Here is a 21,669-nt window from a genome sequence, read left to right as displayed (position 1 = left end):
AGAGCCCTATAAGAGTCAACACATTAGCTCTGTAAAAATTTTGAACTTAAATCGCTAAATCGTTAACTTCGTTACAAAACAATGGATCATTTCAAAATACGACAACTAAAAAGAGTCTTGGTTTTATTGGGCCTGAATTATAAAACAAACGCCCAATAAACAACCCTTAACCGTATCTGAAAAAACCCTAACCGCCTCCATATAAAACGCGACACTGAAGCAGTTGAGAAACGAGAATCGTCGAATCGAGGAAGAGATGGTGTCTGGTTCAGGGATATGCGCGAAGCGCGTCGTGGTCGACGCGAGGCACCACATGCTGGGCCGTCTCGCTTCGATCATAGCTAAGGAGCTGCTCAACGGACAGAAGGTTGTTGTTGTCCGATGCGAAGAGATATGTCTGTCAGGTGGATTGGTTCGACAGAAAATGAAGTACATGAGGTTTCTCAGGAAACGCATGAACACTAAACCTTCTCACGGTCCTATTCACTTCAGGGCTCCCTCTAAGATCTTCGGGCGTACCGTTCGTGGGTTAGTTAAAATCCAATCTCTACTTAGATATTAGGTTCTATGGATAGTTGTTTCGCTAAATCTTGTTTAATGTTGTGATGGTGACAGGATGATTCCACACAAGACCAAGCGTGGTGCTGCGGCGCTTGCACGCTTGAAGGTTTTTGAAGGAGTCCCACCTCCTTACGACAAGGTCAAGAGAATGGTCATTCCTGATGCTCTCAAGTATAGATCGTTAAACTTTTCTGTTTTAATTATAAAAATGTACAATGTGTTTAGTTCTGATTTTTTTTTTGGTCTTGCGTAGGGTTTTGAGGCTCCAAGCTGGTCACAAGTACTGCTTGTTGGGCCGTCTCTCTTCTGAGGTTGGCTGGAACCATTACGATACCATTAAGGTCTGTGCATTCTCTATATATATAATATGGTTTAGGGAATAAAAGTTTCTTCATTTAGTAAATATAATGAGTTTTGAAGAGATTTCGTTTGACAACAAGAAGTAGAGTTGATGAAACCAGATATAGTTGGGGTGGTAGTTTTGCTCTATCTATTGCATTTACTGAAACATATTTTTCATTTTTTGAATGCTAAGTTGATTATGTAGTAAAAGAAAGATTGTGTGGTGAATCCTGCTGATGTTTGAAACTCAAAACTTAGGATCATACAGTCATTTTATTTATGAGGCTATAAACATCTCAGAGAAAACTGGTATTTATTTACCTTTTGGTGTAATGATTTTGCAGGAGCTTGAGGTCAAAAGAAAGGAGAAGTCACAGGCTGTGTATGAGCGCAAGAAGCAACTCATCAATCTTAGGACCAAGGCCGAGAAGGTTGCGGAGGAGAAACTTGGATCCCAGCTTGATGTTCTTGCACCGATCAAGTACTAGAAAACCCGCATCTATCTTTTGGTTTAAACTTTGCTTTGTTTTTACCTTTGAATTTTATTTTACTTTTGAATTTGTTAACCTTGTAGACGTAAAGATTGGAAAGAGTACCATTTTGGCTTGTTTTGTTTCCTATGCAGTCAATCTGTTACGGTTCCAGTTCTGTTTTTTTTTTCCTTTTGTTGTCAGTATTATTTTCTTAGCTCGGAAAGGTATCAACATCTGTTGGTATGGTTTTGAAATGTTGGGAAGGTAGATTTTGTTTAGTGGCAATAATCAGTCGAGAAGCTTATATCTACTCCATATACTTTCATTGGAATTTTGGCGATATCAAATAGTTTTATTGTTTGGGGAGACTCAAGAATCAGTCGAGAAGCTTATATCTCCTCCATTATTAACTGTTACCACTCTCCCAAACCAAACGATGGACAGAACAAAGAAGAAAGTGTGACATCTCTCTATGATGCAGTGGCATATTACATACGTCAAACGATGTCTAAAAGACAATCACGAATCTATCTATCTATCCACCTTTTCCCATTTCAACTCTGCAAACTCGACCTGAAAATTTACAATTTACTTTGACTGGACCAAACCAGTGGTAAGTTATGCACTAGCTCGGCCAAATCCAAAGACCGTCCACTTGATGATGTTGAATGCCGCAAAGTGAGGACTCCGACTCTGTACAAACCAGTTTGGGTACATTGTCGGTACTAAAATATTCAACCTACAGACCTTTTGAACGGACTACAAGGATGTAATTGCGATGGTTAGCGAACTTTATGACCAAACTTCTCTACTGAGTTGAAGGAGTTCGTAACACTACAAAGAAGATTCCAATCCTTCAAGCTTGTAGAATGAGTTAGTGACACTACAAAGAAGATTCCAATCTCATCTACATTCCACGGACTCAGAACGCTATTGCCGATTTTTTTTAGTCACAAGTGCAAGATCATTTCATAAAAATCTTTTTATTGGTTATTGTATTTTGGTTTGTACTCTAATAACACCTTATGTTTGAGTAATAAAATGACTTTTAATGTTAAAAGAAGTCTAAATATAAGCCACCTAATAACAAGACAAAAAAACTAGGAGAGTTGGAAAGGTCCTAAAAACAAACTTGGTGTTCTGTCAGATCAACATAATTGGTAAAAAAAAGACAACTTCTTCTTTTCTATAATTTGTCAAACTGGTAATATATATATATACCTGTTTATTAATGGCAAATGGTAGCCAACATTTTTGTACAATTAGTTTAACCTTGAGGTTGTTTTTCTCAGTATTGCATCGTTTCAAAACCTCTTTTTTTTGTTTGTGTTTTAACCTATTAAATCTCTGCATAAACAGGAAACTAAAATATTTCTGTTTCTTAAGGACTGTTGATACTCCATATAAAACCAATCGAAGGTCATTGAAAGTACGTAGGAGAGGTGTTGCAAAACGTTTTAGACGAATAACAATATCCTCTAGAGAAAAATGAGTTGTTTCTCGTGTTTCTCTTCAAAAAGTTTGGAAAATGAAGGTTCTTCCATGCCTGCTCCGTATAGGCAACCAGGCTCACCTAGTAAGTTCCCGCTCATATCGTTGGAAACGTAGTGGCTGACTCTTTTTAAATCTTTTGGAAAAATAAAAAAAGAATCCGCTATATCTTTCTGTCTTGTACGTAGATAATCAAAGAGAGAGAACAAGACAGGTAGTGGCCAATAATGCAGCCTCGCAATCGAACAACATCGAGGCTCAGGGTTTCTCATTTCGTGAGTTAGCCACCGCGACAAATAATTTCAGGCTAGAGAACCTCATTGGCGAAGGCGGCTTCGGGCGGGTCTATAAAGGAAAGCTCGACAAGACAGGACAGGTTAAATCCTAATACATATGTCGGAACAATATTTGATTCTCTCGTACAAAAAGAAGGTCGAACTAATTTCTTTCTTATTTTTTTGGGGGGTTTGTGATCAGGTCGTGGCAGTGAAACAGCTTGATAGGAATGGACTACAAGGACAAAAAGAGTTCTTGGTCGAGGTGTTGATGCTTAGTCTTCTTCATCATTCGAATCTTGTGAACCTAATTGGCTACTGCGCTGATGGAGACCAAAGACTTCTTGTTTACGAATATATGCCTCTTGGATCCGTCGAAGACCATCTCCTCGGTAAATCATCATCCCCGCTCTGTTTTAATGGTTAAACCAAAGATAATCGTTATGTTTTCATTTTTTTTTTGAAAAAGATAACCAACCGGTTTGATGATGTAATTAAAAACAGATCTTGAACCGGACCAGAAACCACTAGACTGGAACTCGCGTATGAAGATCGCGTTAGGAGCAGCAAAAGGACTTGAGTATCTCCATGATAAAGCCAATCCTCCAGTGATTTATCGAGATCTTAAATCATCAAATCTATTGCTTGACCAAGATTTCGATACAAAACTCTCAGATTTTGGTTTAGCAAAGCTTGGGCCTACCGGAGACACACTACACGTGTCTTCCCGAGTTATGGGAACTTACGGTTATTGTGCTCCTGAGTATCAGAGAACCGGCCAACTTACTGTTAAATCAGATGTTTATAGTTTTGGAGTTGTGCTGTTGGAATTGATAACAGGAAGACGAGTTATCGACACAACGAGACCTAGTCATGAAAATAATTTGGTTACTTGGGTGAGTTTCTGTTAGCATACATATGATTTCACTGATGGATCATTAATGTATATACACTAATCAAATGTACAACTTTTGCGTAGGCGCAACCAATTTTCAGAGACCCAACTAGATTCCCAGAGCTAGCTGATCCATTGCTACAAGGCCAATTTCCAGAAAAGAGTTTGAACCAAGCTGTAGCTGTAGCGGCAATGTGCCTCAATGAAGAACCTTTGGTTAGACCACTAATCAGCGACGTTGTTACAGCCCTCAGCTTCCTTGGTGAATCTTCCGACTTTTCCAACGCTGATTCTAGCCATTTACAACAAAATCCATCAGAGACATATCATGATGCAGTTCAGTGGGATTCAAGCCCTAGATAAATTATTTGCTCATGTAGACATTTTATGCTATATGACCCAACAATTAAGAACATATTGTATGTTTCTTCTGTTTGAGTTATTCATTTAATTTATTTTTCATTTTTTTTGTCAACAATTTGTTTTTCATTTACGTTGTACTTATTAACATATTTCACCTAAGTAGCAAAATACAAAAAGGTGATAATTAATGATCAAGTTAATTTAATGAGTGAATGTTATATGTTGCACTGAGACGGATTGGGATACTGAAACAGATATGGAAACGGGGACATGAAACGGAAAAATTAAAAAATTAACACATCTGCTACAATATATATATAAATTGACAAAATAAAATAATTTATCAATTATAATCTTAGAATAAAAATCACTTTAGTATAATATTTTAAAATAATCTATATATAATAGCAAACTGAATTTTAAGATCTGCTGATGTCATCACTTTTTTATAGGAAAAAAAAAATCAAAATCTAACGGTGAGATTTGTCCCTAAAATATAATCCAACGGTTTAGATTTTGTTCAGGAAAAAAAGTATGACGTATTGATTTACTTTAACAATCGACGTCTTCGTACCAGCAAGTCATACCTGTTCAAAGAGAGTGGCCTCTTAAAAAACTGCCTGATTTACTGTGGCAATCGACGTCTTCAGTCATACCTGTTCAAAGAGAGATGCTTCTTAAAAACATCTTCACTTAAGAGACATGTCTTTTCAGAATGTTATATATTGAAGAGGGTTGTTAATTTTTTTTTGAGATTTTCTCTCATCCTCTTCTTTGCTTATCTCTCCCTGGATTTTAAATTTCTATTTGGTTACCATCCTTTGCCGAAGATCTTATTTCCTCTAACCCTCTCTCTTTCTCTGGTAATCTTATTCTCATATATTTTCCTGCAATACAGTCCTTGATGAGTTTCTGGTGAGTTTATTGTCTCCTTTCTTTTCAAGTAAATTCAGTTTGTGTTATGTCTCTCTTCAATTTACTTTCGTTATTGAGTTTTCAGATCTATTTCTCCGCAATCATCCAATTTACTGTCCCTGCTGAGTTTCTCAATCTTCCCATTCAGAATATTTATAGAAACAACAATTTAATACAAATCATTCAGGATACCTTTCCGAAAAGTTACCATTCCAAACTGACTTGGCGTCCATATTAGAGAGACGTCAATGAATAGAAGTAGTGTTTACAACTAACTTCTTCAGATTTTATGAATGTTTCCAAACGTTGAGATGGAACCGTTCATTGCTTTTATCTCGCGGGATGGCTCTAGCGGTGGATCCGCTCTTCTTCTGCGCCCCATCCATCAGCCGAACCACCGGACCGGCATGTTACTATATCGATGGCGCGTTCGCGGCTGTTGTCACGGTGGTCCGCACGTGCATCGACGCTCTTCATTTATGGCACACGTGGCTTCAGTTTAGATTGGCTCCGCTTACGGCTCCAAAGAGTCCTTGGTACTTGGTTGCGGGAAGCTCGTTTGGGATCCTCGCGCCATCGCGTCACACTACGCATGCTTCCTCACTGGCTTCTGGTTCGACGTTATAGTCATCCTTCCTGTTCCTCGGGTTTAATCAACTTTTCAGAACAATCGATCTGTTACAATATTATGAAAATAACGAAAAACATTTTATTAGTATCAATTAAGCTCCCATGAAACGTTTGAAAGTGTAACCTTGGATTTATATGGAAGATGTTGAAATGCACAAGTTATTTTTTCTTTTTGCAGGCTATGTTTTGGTTAGTGGTGCCAAAAGAGAAGAGAAAGTTAAGCTGATAATGACGATCATTCTGCTAATCTTCTTGTTCCGGTTCCTCCCCAAAATTTAATTATCATACCTTTTGCTTTGATGACAAGAATGCAAAAGGCAGTGGTTATATTTTTGGGACTATTTGATGGGGTTTTGCCCTCAACCTCATGTAAGTCCTCTCAAAATGAGAGAGATGTAAAAGAAATTCACAATTGGATATCCATGCGTATCTGGAAACCTAACCAGCTGTGGTCAAGAAGCCTATGTGATTAGACTCTGACGGAACATTAAGGTATGGTATCTACGGCTGGGCACTGATTCTCAATGACGTACCGTGAGTTTCACCAATACAGTTGTTATTATGACCTCGAACGTTGGCTCGCAGTTTATACTGAACAACACGGATGATGATGCAAAGAAGATCGCTTATGAAAAGATTAAACAAAGAGTGATGGACGCTGCAAGATCGATTTTTCGTCCTGAGTTTATGAATAAGGTTGATGAGTATATAGTTTTCCAGCCTCTTGACCCTGACATGATCAACAGCATTGTCCGGTTACAGGTACGCTTTTGTAATAGAAACTGCCTCTGTAACAGAATCTGTTGTTAATACACTCTTTTTGTTGTGTGTATACTACAGCTTGCTCGTGTGCAGAAGCGAATTGCAGACAGGAAAATGAAGATAGGGATCATAGATGCGGCTGTGGATTTTCTTGGAAGCCTCAGGTATGATCCTAACAATGGAGCTAGACTTGTGAAGCGTGTGATACAGCAAAATATCGAGAACGAGCTAACAAAAGGTATATTGAGGAGATTTCAAGGAAGATGGCATTCTAATCGATACGGAGGCTACATCGTTCTCAGGAAACGCTCATTTCAAGAAGATTGAGGCAGAAACAGCAGATGCTGGAAAAGAAGAAGATTTCTCAAATAGAGCAGTTGAGAAACGTCACCTTTGAAGTCAACAAGCATAAAATCATGTCATATATCATATGATCATAAACATTAACAAATCACGTGAGGTTATATTTTCAATATATGGTAGATTTTTTTGGTGGGAGCTTTTTGTTTTTATAAAAATTCATATATAAATATTTTATATTTTTTCCAAATAAAAAAATAAAAAAGTAAAAGTAAATAATATATGAATGTGATAGATATTATAAAATCATCTTCTACTGTATATTATAGAAATATTGAAAAATAAATAAATGGATAATATCTAATAATCTTTTGGATTTTACCATTAATATAATGTGACTGTGCCTTATAAAATAAAATTTAGAATATTGTTGTAATTATAATATATATATATATATATATATATATATATATATATATATATATGCTATTTATGTTTGAATTGCTAAGATAATTTTGTGAAGTTTGAAACATGAAAAGGTAAATATTTCTTAACTTTTATATTAGAAAATAATTTAATATCTAACTAAAGTGGTGATTTTTGCGACAAAAATTATATCTTTAAATTTACTAATACATTTAGAATTGACAAGTTTTAAGTTGTACTTTCTTGCAACATATATTTGGCACTCACTTTTTTAATATTTTATAAGTTAGAAAATGAGGGGAACTCACTTTCAAACTTTCTTAGATCAAATTCTCTATATAGGAAATCATTTAACCAATGTCTAAGATTATTTTGACCCAAAAATGAACAATCGGAATAGTACTCTTTGGTCAGCCAGAGAAACATTCGTAGCTAGATTACAACTATTTGGACAGTAGTCATATGCTATTTAATATTTAATAAATCTTATATTTATAGAAGTAAGACTATATTGTAATAAAAAAATCTTCCGGAAATAAAAAGGTCAAGATTATTATTTTTTTTTTGAAAATTTTCTCATAATTATAAATAGATTTTTTTACAAATTGCTATTTTGTTAGAAATGCCCTTTTGGTAAAATATTAAAACATCTATACAAATTTTCTTCTTACTCTTTTGAGTATCTAACATTGTCAATATTTTATATTTTTTATAAATTTCTTAGTTAATTAGTATTGTTTTAAAATAAAATATAAAATAAATTTAAAACAATTCAAAGTAATTTTTTATATATGTATAGTATATCTTGTAAACTTGTGTATAATAAAATATATAGTTAATATATAGGGAGAAAATGAGACATAAATAAAATTTCTATAAATAAAAAACAAATATAATCACAAATAAAATTTATTAGATAAATTATATTAAATTTTAATAAAGAATTTAATAGTCCGCGCACACGCGGGTTTGTTTAAATAAGAATTTAGACGTGTGAAATATAGTATTTTATTTGAATGACTCGTTAAAAAGTTCTCACGATGTCTTTTGAAATAGAAATAAATTTATTAGTTTAAGAACATTTAATACTCATATGATGGTTTCCCACTAAAAATAAAAATTAATATTTATATTTTGTAGATTACATTAAAAGTTAAATTTATTTATAATTTTAATGATGAAAATTTTATCTGTAATCTTGTTGACATAAATTAATATAGTACATTTTATAATAAAAATAATTTTATAGGTTAAAAATTTGTGATAAAATATATTGTTGTTATTTTATTTTTAAAATATACATTTTTATATTTGAACATTTTGTATAACAGTACATAACATAAGATAATCATTAATTGCAGGTATCTTCTTAGATTATAAGATATAAACATTGTTACATGTATAATTGATATAGTTTAAAAAATCTGATTTCCTTCTTACGTAACTATGAATATATATTATAAAAAAACAAATTTTAATTAAATATATATTTTTAATATTCAGCAAGTTCCCCTTTACTATTTTATTAAAATAGAGATATTTATAATATTTAAATTTGATATGGGTATAGGAAACCTTATATTTTGTTATAAATATTGAAAATCATATAAGATATTTATATAAATAGATTTAGAATTTTTTAAATATATATATATATATTAAAATATCTTTCCTTTGATATATAAATATTATTATATTATTTTAATTGAAAAAATCTAGATGGTTCAAAAACAATCTAAACAATCAAATAGTAGTTTAAACAAATATGTTGATTGGTTAAAATACTCACATTTTTAAATTATGTTAACAAAACGGTCAATTTTAGGTTGACCACTATAATTATTTTATAGTCCAAAAAATTTGTAGATTTTTAGAATCTATTTTGTTAGAGTAGATACATAAGAGGAGTAGGTTATACAATCTTGTAGTTATATTTTCTTTCTACTCTAAACTCATTATTTTTTGTTTTAACTCCTATTTTTGGTTGTAAATTGTATTGTAGACATATAAAAAAAACTGATATGATAATATCAAATAACGCCAATAGTTTTTGAAGTACATGCAAACATTAAAATTCTATTTGTATTTTTTGTATGATCTTAGTTTTTAGTTTTGAAGAAAAATTTAGAGGTTTTATCATACAAATAAATTTTGTGTAACCTAATACTTTACAAATTCATTGATTTTAGTGTTTCATTTATAGTATTTTAAATTGTATTGTTAAACTATCACTATTTTTACTGCGTGTTTTAAATATGTTTGTGAAAGTATAAACAACTTTTTTTGTTTAAATATTAAAGTTTCCAACACCATGTATGATATTTTCTTTTTCCTTTTGGCAAATGTTAATTTTTATAACTATTAGTTTCATTTTTCTTTGATTTCCAAGCACTATATATTTCAATTGGTATATTATTTAAGTAAAAATGTTTGTTAAAGATGTATTTTGATCGTATCATTATACATATATTATATATTTTTTAATTTGTTGTTTAAACCGGACACTTCCAATACTTGTCTAGTGAAGGAAGAAAGTAATTTAATGAAACAAATAAGAACATTATCAAAATAAGAAAGATATTAGATTTTATCATTGGCAAATATTCGTTTGAGGTAGTTAAATTATTAAATATATTAATACAAACACTTGATTTTCACAGTTCTAAATAAACATTATATACACAATTTATTATGCACAAAAATTAATTGATAAGGAAAATAATTTACAATCGAAAGGAAAATTATTAAAATAAGTTCAAGAAATTAATGGAATTACTAATCATTGTTGGCATCTTAAGGTAACTTAAATGGATGTAAGTATGCTTTACTTAAATAATTAACAAATTAATAATACTAAGTCTTGTTAAATAAGCTTGAAATTATCGTCAAATATGATTCATACACAACATTTGTAACCACATTCAACAAAGACATAAACAGAATTTTGCGTAACTCAGCAACTAACTCGATTAAATTTCAGGTCGGTCTATTATTTATAATTATTTGTAATTTATAGTGTATATACTAAGACTATATTTTAAAAACTCCTAAATGCAGGAACAATCAATAAATGACTCAATTGATAACGCAGTTATCTTCTTTATATCAGAAAAAAAAATTGGTAAACTTTTCAAATTTAATGTGAAAGTCGCGTTCTTTAATTGTAAATTAACTTAGTTGGGTAAATGGTTACATAAATCACATGAAATCCAATTAATATGAAAGAGGTACAATACAATTGAAAAAAACTTTATGCTTTTAATTAATGATTAATATACATACTTTGGTATTTAATTTTAAAGACATACAAAAATACTATAAAGAATGTTATAAAAGAGATTATCAATAAATTCTATGTAAGTGATCACGAGGCTTCAAGAAATGCAAAGGTAAATTTTTCGGAAGGTAATCATACAAAAACAAAATTAATAAAGATAGCTACAGATGTAAAACAAATGGCAAATGACAATCTAAATGCAATGAAAGAATCAACCAAAAAAATAAGAAAACAACGGAAAAAATTGAAGATAAATATATTATTTAATAATACAATGCCACACATAATTTAAACTTTTTTCATTTTTCATGAACACGATTTATTTAATATTCACACATTATATAAGTATTTTGTTAGACCAATAATTATTTATTTCTAAAACAATTACAATATTATACATTAATTTGTTTTTTTTAATTTATTACAAAGCTAAATAAAGTAAAAATAAAATATGAAATAAAAAATTCATTATTCCCGGGCGTTTACGCACGGGGTTATTTCCTAGTAATAATAATAGTCATTAAACATGTATCATCAAAATTTAGTTTATCAGGTAAAAGGTTTAAAAAATCTAAAAACTGATAACAAGATTATAAGTTAACATCTAGGTTAAATTTTTTTTTGAATAGAAGGTAAGTGAATTAGCTGAGATTGATCCCGGTTCAAGCTAGGAGAATCTAGAGTTTTCAGATTTTATCACTAGACTAAGGAAACGTTTTAGAAAAATCCAGCCAAAATTATCTTTATAATAAAATGTCCGGAAGCAAAACAACTGCTTCCTCGGCTTGGCCCAAGGGCCGGTTCTGATCGCATCCCCAAGATGTCCCATAACGTTTCGATGGTGTTTTTGTCCCCGGTACGTTTTCGGTTCGGGAACATCAACCAAAATCACGTCCAACCACTACAATTGCTCTAATACCGAAGTAAAAGGAGCTGATGACCTAGGCAAATTTTAACCTACTGGGCAAAGCGGTCCATGATGATTTGCATCATTTATGTCATGGTTGGCTTATATTGCTGGTGCAGGTTTGTTTCCGTTGGCCGAACCTTTGGGATTCATGCTGATCTTGTTAGTTCTACTTTATATAACCTCATAGTGGGTGACAACTTCTAAATCTGAGTTTGGTCGACTCTAAAGAAATGCACAAGAGTTATTTCAAAGGCGTTTTACTGATTAGATGAAAGAGAAGTTACAATGTTTATATAATAAGAAAGAAGAGTAACAGCGCTTGATGGAGTGTGCTGGAAAGTACAAATCAGAAAGAAAGGAGGAAACCTTACTTTCTAGCCGTCAATCTTTGTAGTGGAATCTCAATGCCCTTCTTGGTCTCTCTTTATCCCTCTTTGATACACGAGCCTCCTCCATTCTTTGCCCTAAAACGGTTTAACCTATTGAACTTGGCTGAATTTAATAGGCCGAGCACTTGGGACGAGTCTTCAAACCAATCTCCTGATTGTCGAATTTTCGGGCCAAGTTCTTGGGGCGAGATATCTTTATTCCAAAGGCTCTGTAGAGAGATGTAATCTATCTCCAATCAAACTCAAAATTCTAAGTTTATAGGTGCACCTTTAGATACACGTACTGTTTGCCATCTTATGCCCATGATTAACACCATAAATAAACGTATTAATATCAACTATATTTTGGAAGTCAAAAACAACAAATACAGCATTTAAATATTTTGGAACAACAACAACATGTCCAGTTGACATAGAGTAATCTTTTTTCTTTAAGAGTTTAAAAACCTTTTAAGATAAAGAATTCCCTATCCGAGGAAGAAAGCCGGAAGGAATTGGGTGTGAATAATTCATTTGCTACTCTGTTATTATTCCTTTTCCCTAGCTAAACTCTTGTGGCTTCTGTGAATTTACCATCACACATGGATTTTCGTAATTAATGTCTATCTTTGGGGCTTCTAAAACCGTTAAAATTCTCTAACTTCTCCAAGTAAGAGAGTTTTTTCGGCGTAATAGATGGGGATTTGGTAGGTTTATCGCAGCCTTTGGAACTATTGTCGCTCCAACCCATGAAATCCAACAAGGTTTTGGAGTAGTGTGGGTCAAGCTTCTCGGTCTCTTCTCCCGAGTGAGAAGATCCCGCTGACTCTGAATCCGTCCCAGCGTCTGATGTCTCTTCAGCCAATAAAGCTTGCTTTTGTGCCAAAGAATCTGTATAAAGAACATCTTCTATCCTTGACATCACCGTATAAGCCAAGCTCTCAAGAATCCTCGAGTAGCTCTCCAACACCGCTTGTCCAACGTCCTGTATATTCATTTAACCACTCAATAGTTCAATAGTTTGGATTATCTTTTGTTTCTTATAACCTTTAAAAAATTATGAGTTTCTTTCTTGTCACCCAAGTCATCTACAGTAGATGAGGGATCAATCTCATAATTAAGGACTAATTAGCTAGCTAATACATTTCTTTGCATTTTACCTTGTTAAATTGAATTTTAGAGATGTCAAGCGAAGATTGAGGAAGACCGGGAAATTTCTGCTTGAGTAAGATCAAGATCGTCTCTGCTCTCACTTCAAACAATTCTCTTTTCCCCAAGCTAACTGCTGATCCCCAGGAAGATTTGTTGTCCTTTAAGTGAAGCTTCCTCTTCCAAATAACAACAGACGCCTCAATCCTGTTCTTTAAGTCCAACACTTTGTGCTCTGTCGACAAGTCCAGCATCGACAAGAACTGCGCTGGATCAAACCACTCCTCTGTTATGCTCTTGTAGATCGAATCCCCAAGGCTTGATCTCCCGTTCTGTCAGCAGAAAATCAAAGCTTAAATTTGATATATATATATATAACAAACAACAAAGGGAGAAATGAAATATTGTATGAGTGAGTGATTGGTTTACCTTTGGGAGAGAGTCGATGTAGCTCTCAGGTATTGCCATTTCAGAGAGGACTTGAGCATTAATAGCCATTGCTGCTTTTTGGACCTGTGTGACTGAATCCTTTTGGAAGTAAAGCATTTTCCGAGCCGGTTCAGATAAACCGCCGGGAGGAACTTTTACTGGAGGGAGCCACCATTTGTCGTTTGACCTAGCAGCACTTGCTTGTTTTCCTTCTTCTGAATCTCTTGACACATAATAAAACTCATTGTGTCCTCTGAAATTGTCTAGTGTATCCTGAACATGTTTTCCATCACCATTAATCCATCATACGCTACATCTTACACTAACTACTAGGCGACCAATAATGTCCGATTATATCCAGTTTTTATTTTTATTTTTTTTGGGGGTGGGGTAATAAAAATAGGTTATAATATGCAAATGGAAGCACTTACGATTAGCATGGCGTCTAGTTTTCGAAGGGCTGGGATGTTCATGAGAAGATCACCTCTTTGTCTTGTCACCATAATCTTCATAAAAATAACTAAAAACATTATAAATCTACCTAAAGAGGTATAAAGTGATATATATACGTCTTTTGGAATATTCGAACCTCGGTGCAGACTCCATCTTTGCTCGTTTGTTGAGAAGGAACAAACTCGACGATATGATCGGTCACAGACAACAACCAATCAGTTTCTTTCTTCCACCTGGCTTGTCTATCATGTGGCATCGGTTGCAGCTTTGTCTGTTCCCCGAATATGGACGCTGAGAACAATCGTACCATCATCAGAATTATAATTTAAGAGATCAATTTAAAAATCTTAAGGATGAAAAAAGAAAAATATTTACCAGCAAGATTTGTGATGGCGTTGGAAAGAGCAAGAGCAGAAGATACGCCTTTTCCACCACCCGACATATCTTCTCCAAGAAGTAATTTCGCAAACCTGTCCTTCATTTCAGTATCTGCAATAATTTGTGTCATTACTAGGGATTCTCTCACGGAAAAAACATTTTTCTTGGGCCCAAAAAATCTTATATTAACCTGCTTGTTGTCTCTCGGGTCGTTTTCCCGGCCGAGTAAGAGGGGAAATCATGGGAGGCATGCCATCAACGGGGCTTTGATCGGAGTTTTGGCTTTCAGGTGTGTTGGATTGGAGAAGATGAGGATCACCCTTCTCCACGACAAGGGGTTGAGGTCGTTGTTTTGTAGACAATGGATGAAACATTCTTTTAATATTGAATGATTTGGAAGCGCTTAGTCCTCTTTCCAACACTGCAACCATGGTACGACCAGGTTCGCTTGTTTTCTTGCCCCACAAGTTAAAAACTTTTTTGCCTTTAAAATCCAGCTGATCTCAAGATGATACAGCTTTTTACAAAATTACTGTAAGGTTTTTGTCTTTGGTTTTAAAGTGAAACGAAATTCTTAACAACAAACGTTTGTTTTGGATCTAGGGATTAGAAACATTTGAATATTAAGAAATTAATAGATCAAAATTTAGGAAGTTAGCTTTTTTAGGATTTGTTTTCTTCTCTTTCCTTTTCGAAATAAATTGATGGTTTGTAGTAAAAGTTCCACGAAGTAAGGAAACGACAATAAAACTCCACAACTGATTCAACAGATATAGTTAAAGTAGAAAAATAATAATGTCCCAGTGTAAACTAAACTTTTTTTAAAAATAAAAAAATAATATTTTTCTCTGTTTCATAAAGAAACATACATATTGTAGAAAAAACATGTTTAAAAAACACTTTTTTATATTTTCAATACAATTTTTATCAACTAATAATGATTAATTGCAATTTCAAAAAAATTAATTATATTTAATGAATTCTTATTGGTTTAGAATTATGAAAAATAAATAATGCATTTAATACATAAATTTAATATATTTTATTAATTTATGTGAAAATGTCAAAACATATAAAATTTTAAAACAGAGGAAGTAATATATATTTTTGGAACACTAAAAAGAATTATGTAATTAAATTATTATTTATGTGCATATCACAAGAAAACACTCAGTACAATTCAAATAGTATGTAACCAAATATAATTCCCAAGAGTAGGGCTGGGACTTCAGATATTCGGGTCGGGTTCGGATAAGATCCATTCGAATCTGGGTTTTCGGATAAATGAATTCTATATCCAATGGGTACTTAACAGATTTCGGTTCGGGTTTCGGGTCGGTTCCGGATACCCGTTTATTATGTGAAACATATATATAATATTCACAAAATAAAATAATTTACAGATTTTTTTTTAAGAAATTAATATTTTAAAGGAAAAATGAATCGGAATCGTATATATATTAATAATATGTAATTATGAACAAAGAAGATGAAGTAGCGTAGTGGTACTAACCATAGCACTTCGCCTTCCAACCTGGATTCGACCCTCGGGAGACGTAAATTTATGTTTTTTAAACATAGAACCTGATTTAATCGGGTACCCAATAGGTTCCGGGTAAAAACCGAAACTGAACCAATACCATGGATAATCAGCACCATAGCACTTCGCCTTCCAACCTGGGTTCGACCCTCGGGAGACGTAAATTTATGTTTTTTAAACATAGAACCTGGTTTAATCGGGTATCCGATCGGTTCCGGGTAAAAACCGAAACCGAACCGATACCATGGATAATCAGCACCAGATCCATCGGATAATTATGGTATGACCGAAATCAAACCGAACCGGTCCATTCCGGGTCGGATCCGACTCGGGTATTCGGTTTCGGTTAAATGTCGCAGGCCTACCCAAGAGACTTGTCGGTACGGTTTACCAACCCGAGACGCGCGAAAAGAGGACGAACGAAATACTCAGTGACGAGTTTAAAGGAAGACCCATGTTTAAAATTCCCAAAAGTTTGAAGGCCCAAAATAAACAGGCCCATGTTTATAAGAAGAGGGAAGTGGAGAGTGACGAGTAACGCGGCGAATGACTCAGTCCTCGTCAGCAAAAAGGGGGCCAACTGCTCCGCAGCCACCGTTGCTGTCGCAGGTGGGGACACTGCGAGAGTAGTCCATAAAATCCCCTTTTATATAATGAGACAAAGGATATCATCATTTTGGAAATTACGAACTTTTCTCGGATCCCGATTCGTCCAATCAATGGTTTCCTTTTGTCGATCACAGATCCAATCTGATTTTTTACTTTGGTAAAAAAAAAATGATTGTGCTGAATCTCTAATATTAATTCTTCTTTCATTTTTGTTTTTGTTTCGTCAAGCCATGGAGGAAGATAACAACAACTACAAGAGTTTATCAGAATTTGTAAAGAAGTTCTACATCCCTTCTTACGTCCTCTCGCCCGAATCGGAACCGGAGTCGGAGATCGTTCCACCAGAGAGTCCAGTCCTTGTCTTCGTCAACTCCAAAAGCGGTGGTCAGTTGGGTGGGGAACTCTTCCTCACCTATCGCTCTCTTCTCAACGATAAGCAGGTCTTTGATCTTGGGGTTGAGACACCCGATAAGGTGCTCCGCAGAATCTATCTTAACCTCGAGAGGCTCAAGGATGATGATCTCGCTCGTCACGTTCGGGACAAGTTAAAAATAATTGTGAGTTAGTTAGTTTGTAATGTAGACATACAATAAAAGACGATAGTTGATTGCAATCCTTTTTTTTTATATAATAAGGTTGCAGGAGGTGATGGAACTGCTGGGTGGCTACTTGGAGTTGTGTGTGACCTTAAATTATCACATCCTCCTCCTATTGCCACTGTACCTTTGGGTACAGGAAATAACCTTCCCTTTGCATTTGGATGGGTGAGTGGTACACTACACTCCCTCATATTTGTTTCTTTACTACTATATCAGAAGATGCAATTCAAAATCCAATCCCTCTCTCTATTCAGGGAAAGAAAAACCCCGGAACTGATAGGACTTCGGTGGAGTTGTTTTTGGATCAAGTCCTCAAGGCCAAAGAGATGAAGATTGACAAGTCTATATATATATATACATATCTCTTTTTATCTATTTATTTTTAATAGTTCTGGAATTAACTGGTGAATACATTTTTGTGTTACTTTAAGTTGGCACATAGTTATGAGGATGAAGGCTCCTAAAGAAGGCCCTTGTGATCCTCTTGCACCTCTTGAGTTACCACATTCTCTACACGCATTTCACCGTGTCTCTTCAACTGATGAACTAAATATGGTAAAAAAAAAATAATATCTTATTCTCACTCATTTTCTCTTATTTATTGGATATATCATCCTTTACTCTTTCCAGGAAGGTTACCACACATTTCGCGGGGGATTCTGGAATTACTTTAGCCTCGGTGAGAACTTTTTGTTTCTGCAAATGCTCATAAGATAGCACCGGCCGTTAGGTTTCTGTTATGGATGGTTGATGTGCTAGCAATCATATAACTAATCTTTTTTGATAGTTTGCCATGAATCTGTATGGAAATCAAATGATGGGATTTAAAAAATTAAAAAAATAAAACTGATATCTACGTGTCAATTTTCAAAGACAAATTCCCCCTTGTGTGCAGGAATGGATGCTCAAGTTTCTTATGCGTTTCACTCTGAGAGGAAGCTGCACCCTGAAAAATTTAAGAATCAGCTCGTTAATCAGGTACCTTGTTCTTCAAGTTTTTCTCTCGGCTGATTTTGTTAATTTATATAATCCCGTTAGGACTAAAATTAAACAAGTAAATAGCATTAGCTGGTGTTCAGAAAAGAAAAAAAGTAATAGCACTGGTTTCACATTCCGGTTTTCAATTTGCTAGAGTACGTATGTAAAGCTTGGTTGCACGCAAGGATGGTTTTGTGCCTCTCTCTTCCACCCTGCTTCACGGTGAGTAAGATGTGAATATATATACATTGTTTTCCTGTTCTGGAGTCTCAGCTCCCCCCAACTTCGTTCACATTTTTATTCGTGTACAAGGGAGGAGATTTTAGACATTTCTCTAAATGATAACAATGAACTCCGGCCCAATCCTTTGTCAAAAGATATTCTCTGCATACCTTCATTTCTCCGCTTGGATTTGGCTATGTCAAATTTTTGAATACTTTTCAACTGTTCAGCATCTATATATAAACATGCATCTATGATTATGAGCACCTTTTGATTGGTGTCTTAGATTAAATAAATGGGGGTGGTTATATATTTTATATTTTATCGGTTATGGTATCTAAATTTCTTAGATTTCAAGTCTTTGTCTGTAACTTTGATATCTTATTATTTATGATTTTGCTCTCTTGCACGATGTAACGGTCAGCTCTATGGTGTTCCCCTGCAGGAACATAGCTCAGCTTGCAAAGGTTAAGATTGCAGATAAAAATGGCCAATGGCATGACCTTGACATACCGCATAGGTACTCTTATCTAAATGTTCCTAAGGGATCACTTGGTATTTTTTCCGTGTTGGATATATAATCACTGTCAATGCCCCTCCTTTTGAATAAAAGAAAAGACTCCAACTCCTGACATTTGTTTCTACTCTCACAGCATCAGGTCCATTGTATGTCTGAATCTACCCAGCTTTTCTGGAGGGCTAAATCCTTGGGGCACACCAAATCCCACGAAACAACGTGATGTATGTCTTGACATTCATATATCTTTGCCATGGTAAAATAATAAGGACATTTCTTTCTTGTGACACAACAGAAAGACTTGACTCCACCGTTCGTTGACGATGGCTACATTGAGGTTGTTGGGTTCAGAAATGCTTGGCACGGTCTTGTCCTGCTCGCTCCAAATGGACACGGTACACGACTTGCCCAGGTAAAGTGTTGTACAAAAAGAAGTGATGATTGGGTGCACACACAAATTATAACTTATCAAGTTGGTTGGGCTTGTTTCTCTTTCGTGACTAGGCAAACCGCATTCGCTTCGAATTTCGCAAAGGAGCAGCAGACCATACATTTATGAGGATGGATGGGGAGCCCTGGAAACAGCCACTGCCAATGGATGATGAAACTGTGATGGTAGAGCTTTCACACCTTGGCCAAGTGAACATGCTTGCAACTCATGACTGCCGGTCCAGAAGCATGTACGACCCTTCAACGCCCCGTCATCAGGATTCGGCAGAAGAGTATGATGATAATGAAGACGACTCAGTGACTGAAGGCGAGGAATTTAGAAAGTTTGGTGCTGCAGATACCTTCAAGATTCCTGACGAGGTTGATATTTCTCACCTTAGTTAGAAAATTAGCCTTTTTCACTGTTGATTCTATGCATTCTTCTTCCGGTCTCTATTTTTTTTTTTTGGCATATTTATAAAACTCTTTCATAAAGAGGCAGCTAGCAGCAGTTGGTACCCATTTTTCACAAAATTTCATTTGTTGTTCACGCTTAATGAATGATCGAGACAGCTATATAATGCTTCTGGATTTTATAACAGCTCCGTTCCTTGTTCTGTTATGCATTTGTGCGACAGCGAGCATGACAGGTTACACATTAAGGCCAAGCGTTTACATGTTCAAAAGTGATTTTGTAATTACCTAGAGCAACATTATCGGTTGGGATGTCAATTAAAATATATACTCCCTCTGTTTTTAAAAAATACATATTCTAGACTTTTCACATATATTAAGAAATCACATTAAAAATGTATTGATTTTTGTGAATAACAATTTTCCATAACCTTTAACCAATAAAAGTCCAATAAACACAATTAATTTTCTTGAAATTAACAGATTTTCATTAAATTATACATTGAAAAAGTAAAAAATGTATCTTTTTAAAACAATTTTTTTTCCTAGAACATGGATCTTTTAAAAACAGAGAGAGTAACAAATTAAATAATAACTAGATATTGATTCGTGCGAGTGTTAATTTTTATCTTTTTTATAAATTAATATTTTGTTTTTATGATTAGTGCTATATATTTTGTTTCATCACATAATTAATTGTATAAAATATTCTTAGATTCGTATGTATTAGAATCGAATCCGAATCAAATCGAGTGATATGATTATTTTTGGTTATATGATTATTTAAAATATATGAATTGAATCGGTTAATAAGGTTATTTTTGATACAAATATCCGAACCAGTTTCAAATACATTAGTTTTGAATATTTTTAAATTTCTGTACCTCTAAATCGAATCCATCCGGATTTGGGAGGACATATTCGAAACTAGGAGTGAGCGTTCGGGTATACGTCCGGGTTTCGTTTCGGGTCTATTTGGGTTTCGAGTTTTCGGAGTCAAAGATTTCAGCCCCACTCGGATATTTCGAAATTTCGGTTCGCATTCAATTTGGATCTTTGCGGGTTCGGTTTGGGTTCAGATAACCCATTTAAATTATTTTTAATTTTTTAAATTTTAAAATTGATTATATACTTTAAATTTCTTAAAATCTACAAACAAAATATTATATTACATATAAATTTGAATAACATATGTCAAAATACTTAAAATTAACATATAAATTGATTTGGTTTAACTATTTGGATAAAGTAAAATAAATAATTTAAGTATTTCTGGTTCTTTGACAATACTTTAAATATTTTAAATATTTATTTTGACTATTTTGTATATATTTTTAATTTTTTGGATAACTTAAAAGTACTATCTATATTTTAGATGTTTTTAGTATACATTATATCTAAAATTAATTTATATATATATAGGTATATAAATCTATATCGGATATATTCGGGCATCCGAAATACATATGTTCGGATCGGGTTTGGATTCGGTTTTTTAAATACCAAAATTTTGAACCCGTTCAATTTCGGTTCGGACTCGATACTACTTTTTCAGATCGGGTTTGGTTCGGTTATTCGGATTCAGATTTTTTGCCCAGACCTACTCGAAACTTATCCATAATTTTATAGTATCTGAATAGAGCTTAATCTCAAAACCCAAAAAAGAACCGATACCCAAAAAAAAACTCATACATGAATGGATATCCGAATGCTATGCATAACTGACTATGTAAAAAAATAATAAATAATTTTTTTTTTGTTAACCATTTTAAATTCTTATCACAAATGAAGCAATTTCATTCAATCATGTCGAATTATTTTTTGTGGATCGAAAATTCTGTATAATAAATTAGTTTATATACTATTTAAAGCCTGGTGCAATAGATTTTTACACTTCAATATTTATTATACATAATTTACGTTGGGGTATTACTTATTAAAAATATATGTAAAATAATATATTT

The 21,669-nt window shown here is 33.8% G+C and overlaps 3 protein-coding genes and 2 pseudogenes across 4 annotated transcripts; 4 read left to right on the top strand and 1 right to left on the bottom strand.

Moving 5' to 3' along the window:
* The first annotated feature begins 214 nt into the window (after window positions 1-214).
* Window positions 215-1,547, top strand: LOC130499485 (60S ribosomal protein L13a-2-like). Its single transcript, XM_056993594.1, has 4 exons — window positions 215-528; window positions 616-732; window positions 815-902; window positions 1,248-1,547. Exons 1-4 carry the CDS (start codon window positions 257-259, stop codon window positions 1,389-1,391), a joined length of 621 nt encoding a protein of 206 aa, XP_056849574.1. The 5' UTR covers window positions 215-256; the 3' UTR covers window positions 1,392-1,547.
* A 1,317-nt stretch (window positions 1,548-2,864) lies between these two features.
* Window positions 2,865-4,499, top strand: LOC108826337 (probable serine/threonine-protein kinase PBL25). Its single transcript, XM_056994936.1, has 5 exons — window positions 2,865-2,952; window positions 3,056-3,243; window positions 3,345-3,534; window positions 3,647-4,038; window positions 4,122-4,499. Exons 1-5 carry the CDS (start codon window positions 2,865-2,867, stop codon window positions 4,398-4,400), a joined length of 1,137 nt encoding a protein of 378 aa, XP_056850916.1. The 3' UTR covers window positions 4,401-4,499.
* A 488-nt stretch (window positions 4,500-4,987) lies between these two features.
* On the top strand, window positions 4,988-7,233 carry LOC108825766 (chaperone protein ClpB3, chloroplastic-like; annotated as a pseudogene).
* Window positions 7,234-11,940: 4,707 nt separating this feature from the next.
* On the bottom strand, window positions 11,941-15,092 carry LOC108826533 (rho guanine nucleotide exchange factor 8-like; annotated as a pseudogene).
* Window positions 15,093-16,503: 1,411 nt separating this feature from the next.
* On the top strand, window positions 16,504-19,892 carry LOC108823787 (diacylglycerol kinase 5). 2 transcript variants are annotated; one of them, XM_018597069.2, is made up of 12 exons: window positions 16,504-16,659; window positions 16,775-17,103; window positions 17,182-17,310; window positions 17,400-17,485; window positions 17,577-17,700; window positions 17,776-17,824; window positions 18,041-18,123; window positions 18,278-18,345; window positions 18,791-18,865; window positions 18,999-19,086; window positions 19,158-19,274; window positions 19,367-19,892. In XM_018597069.2, the coding sequence occupies exons 2-12, from the start codon at window positions 16,777-16,779 to the stop codon at window positions 19,694-19,696; spliced, it is 1,476 nt and encodes a 491-aa protein (XP_018452571.1). In that variant the 5' UTR covers window positions 16,504-16,659; window positions 16,775-16,776; the 3' UTR covers window positions 19,697-19,892. The 2 variants fall into 2 exon arrangements, with proteins under 2 accessions (XP_018452571.1, XP_056851387.1); XM_056995407.1 differs by having other exon boundaries at window positions 16,567-16,703.
* Window positions 19,893-21,669: the final 1,777 nt, after the last annotated feature.

This window comes from Raphanus sativus, chromosome 9 (genome assembly GCF_000801105.2).
Source record: "Raphanus sativus cultivar WK10039 chromosome 9, ASM80110v3, whole genome shotgun sequence".
NCBI classification, from domain to species: Eukaryota; Viridiplantae; Streptophyta; class Magnoliopsida; order Brassicales; family Brassicaceae; genus Raphanus; species Raphanus sativus.
This window is presented reverse-complemented; position numbering and strand designations above follow the sequence as displayed.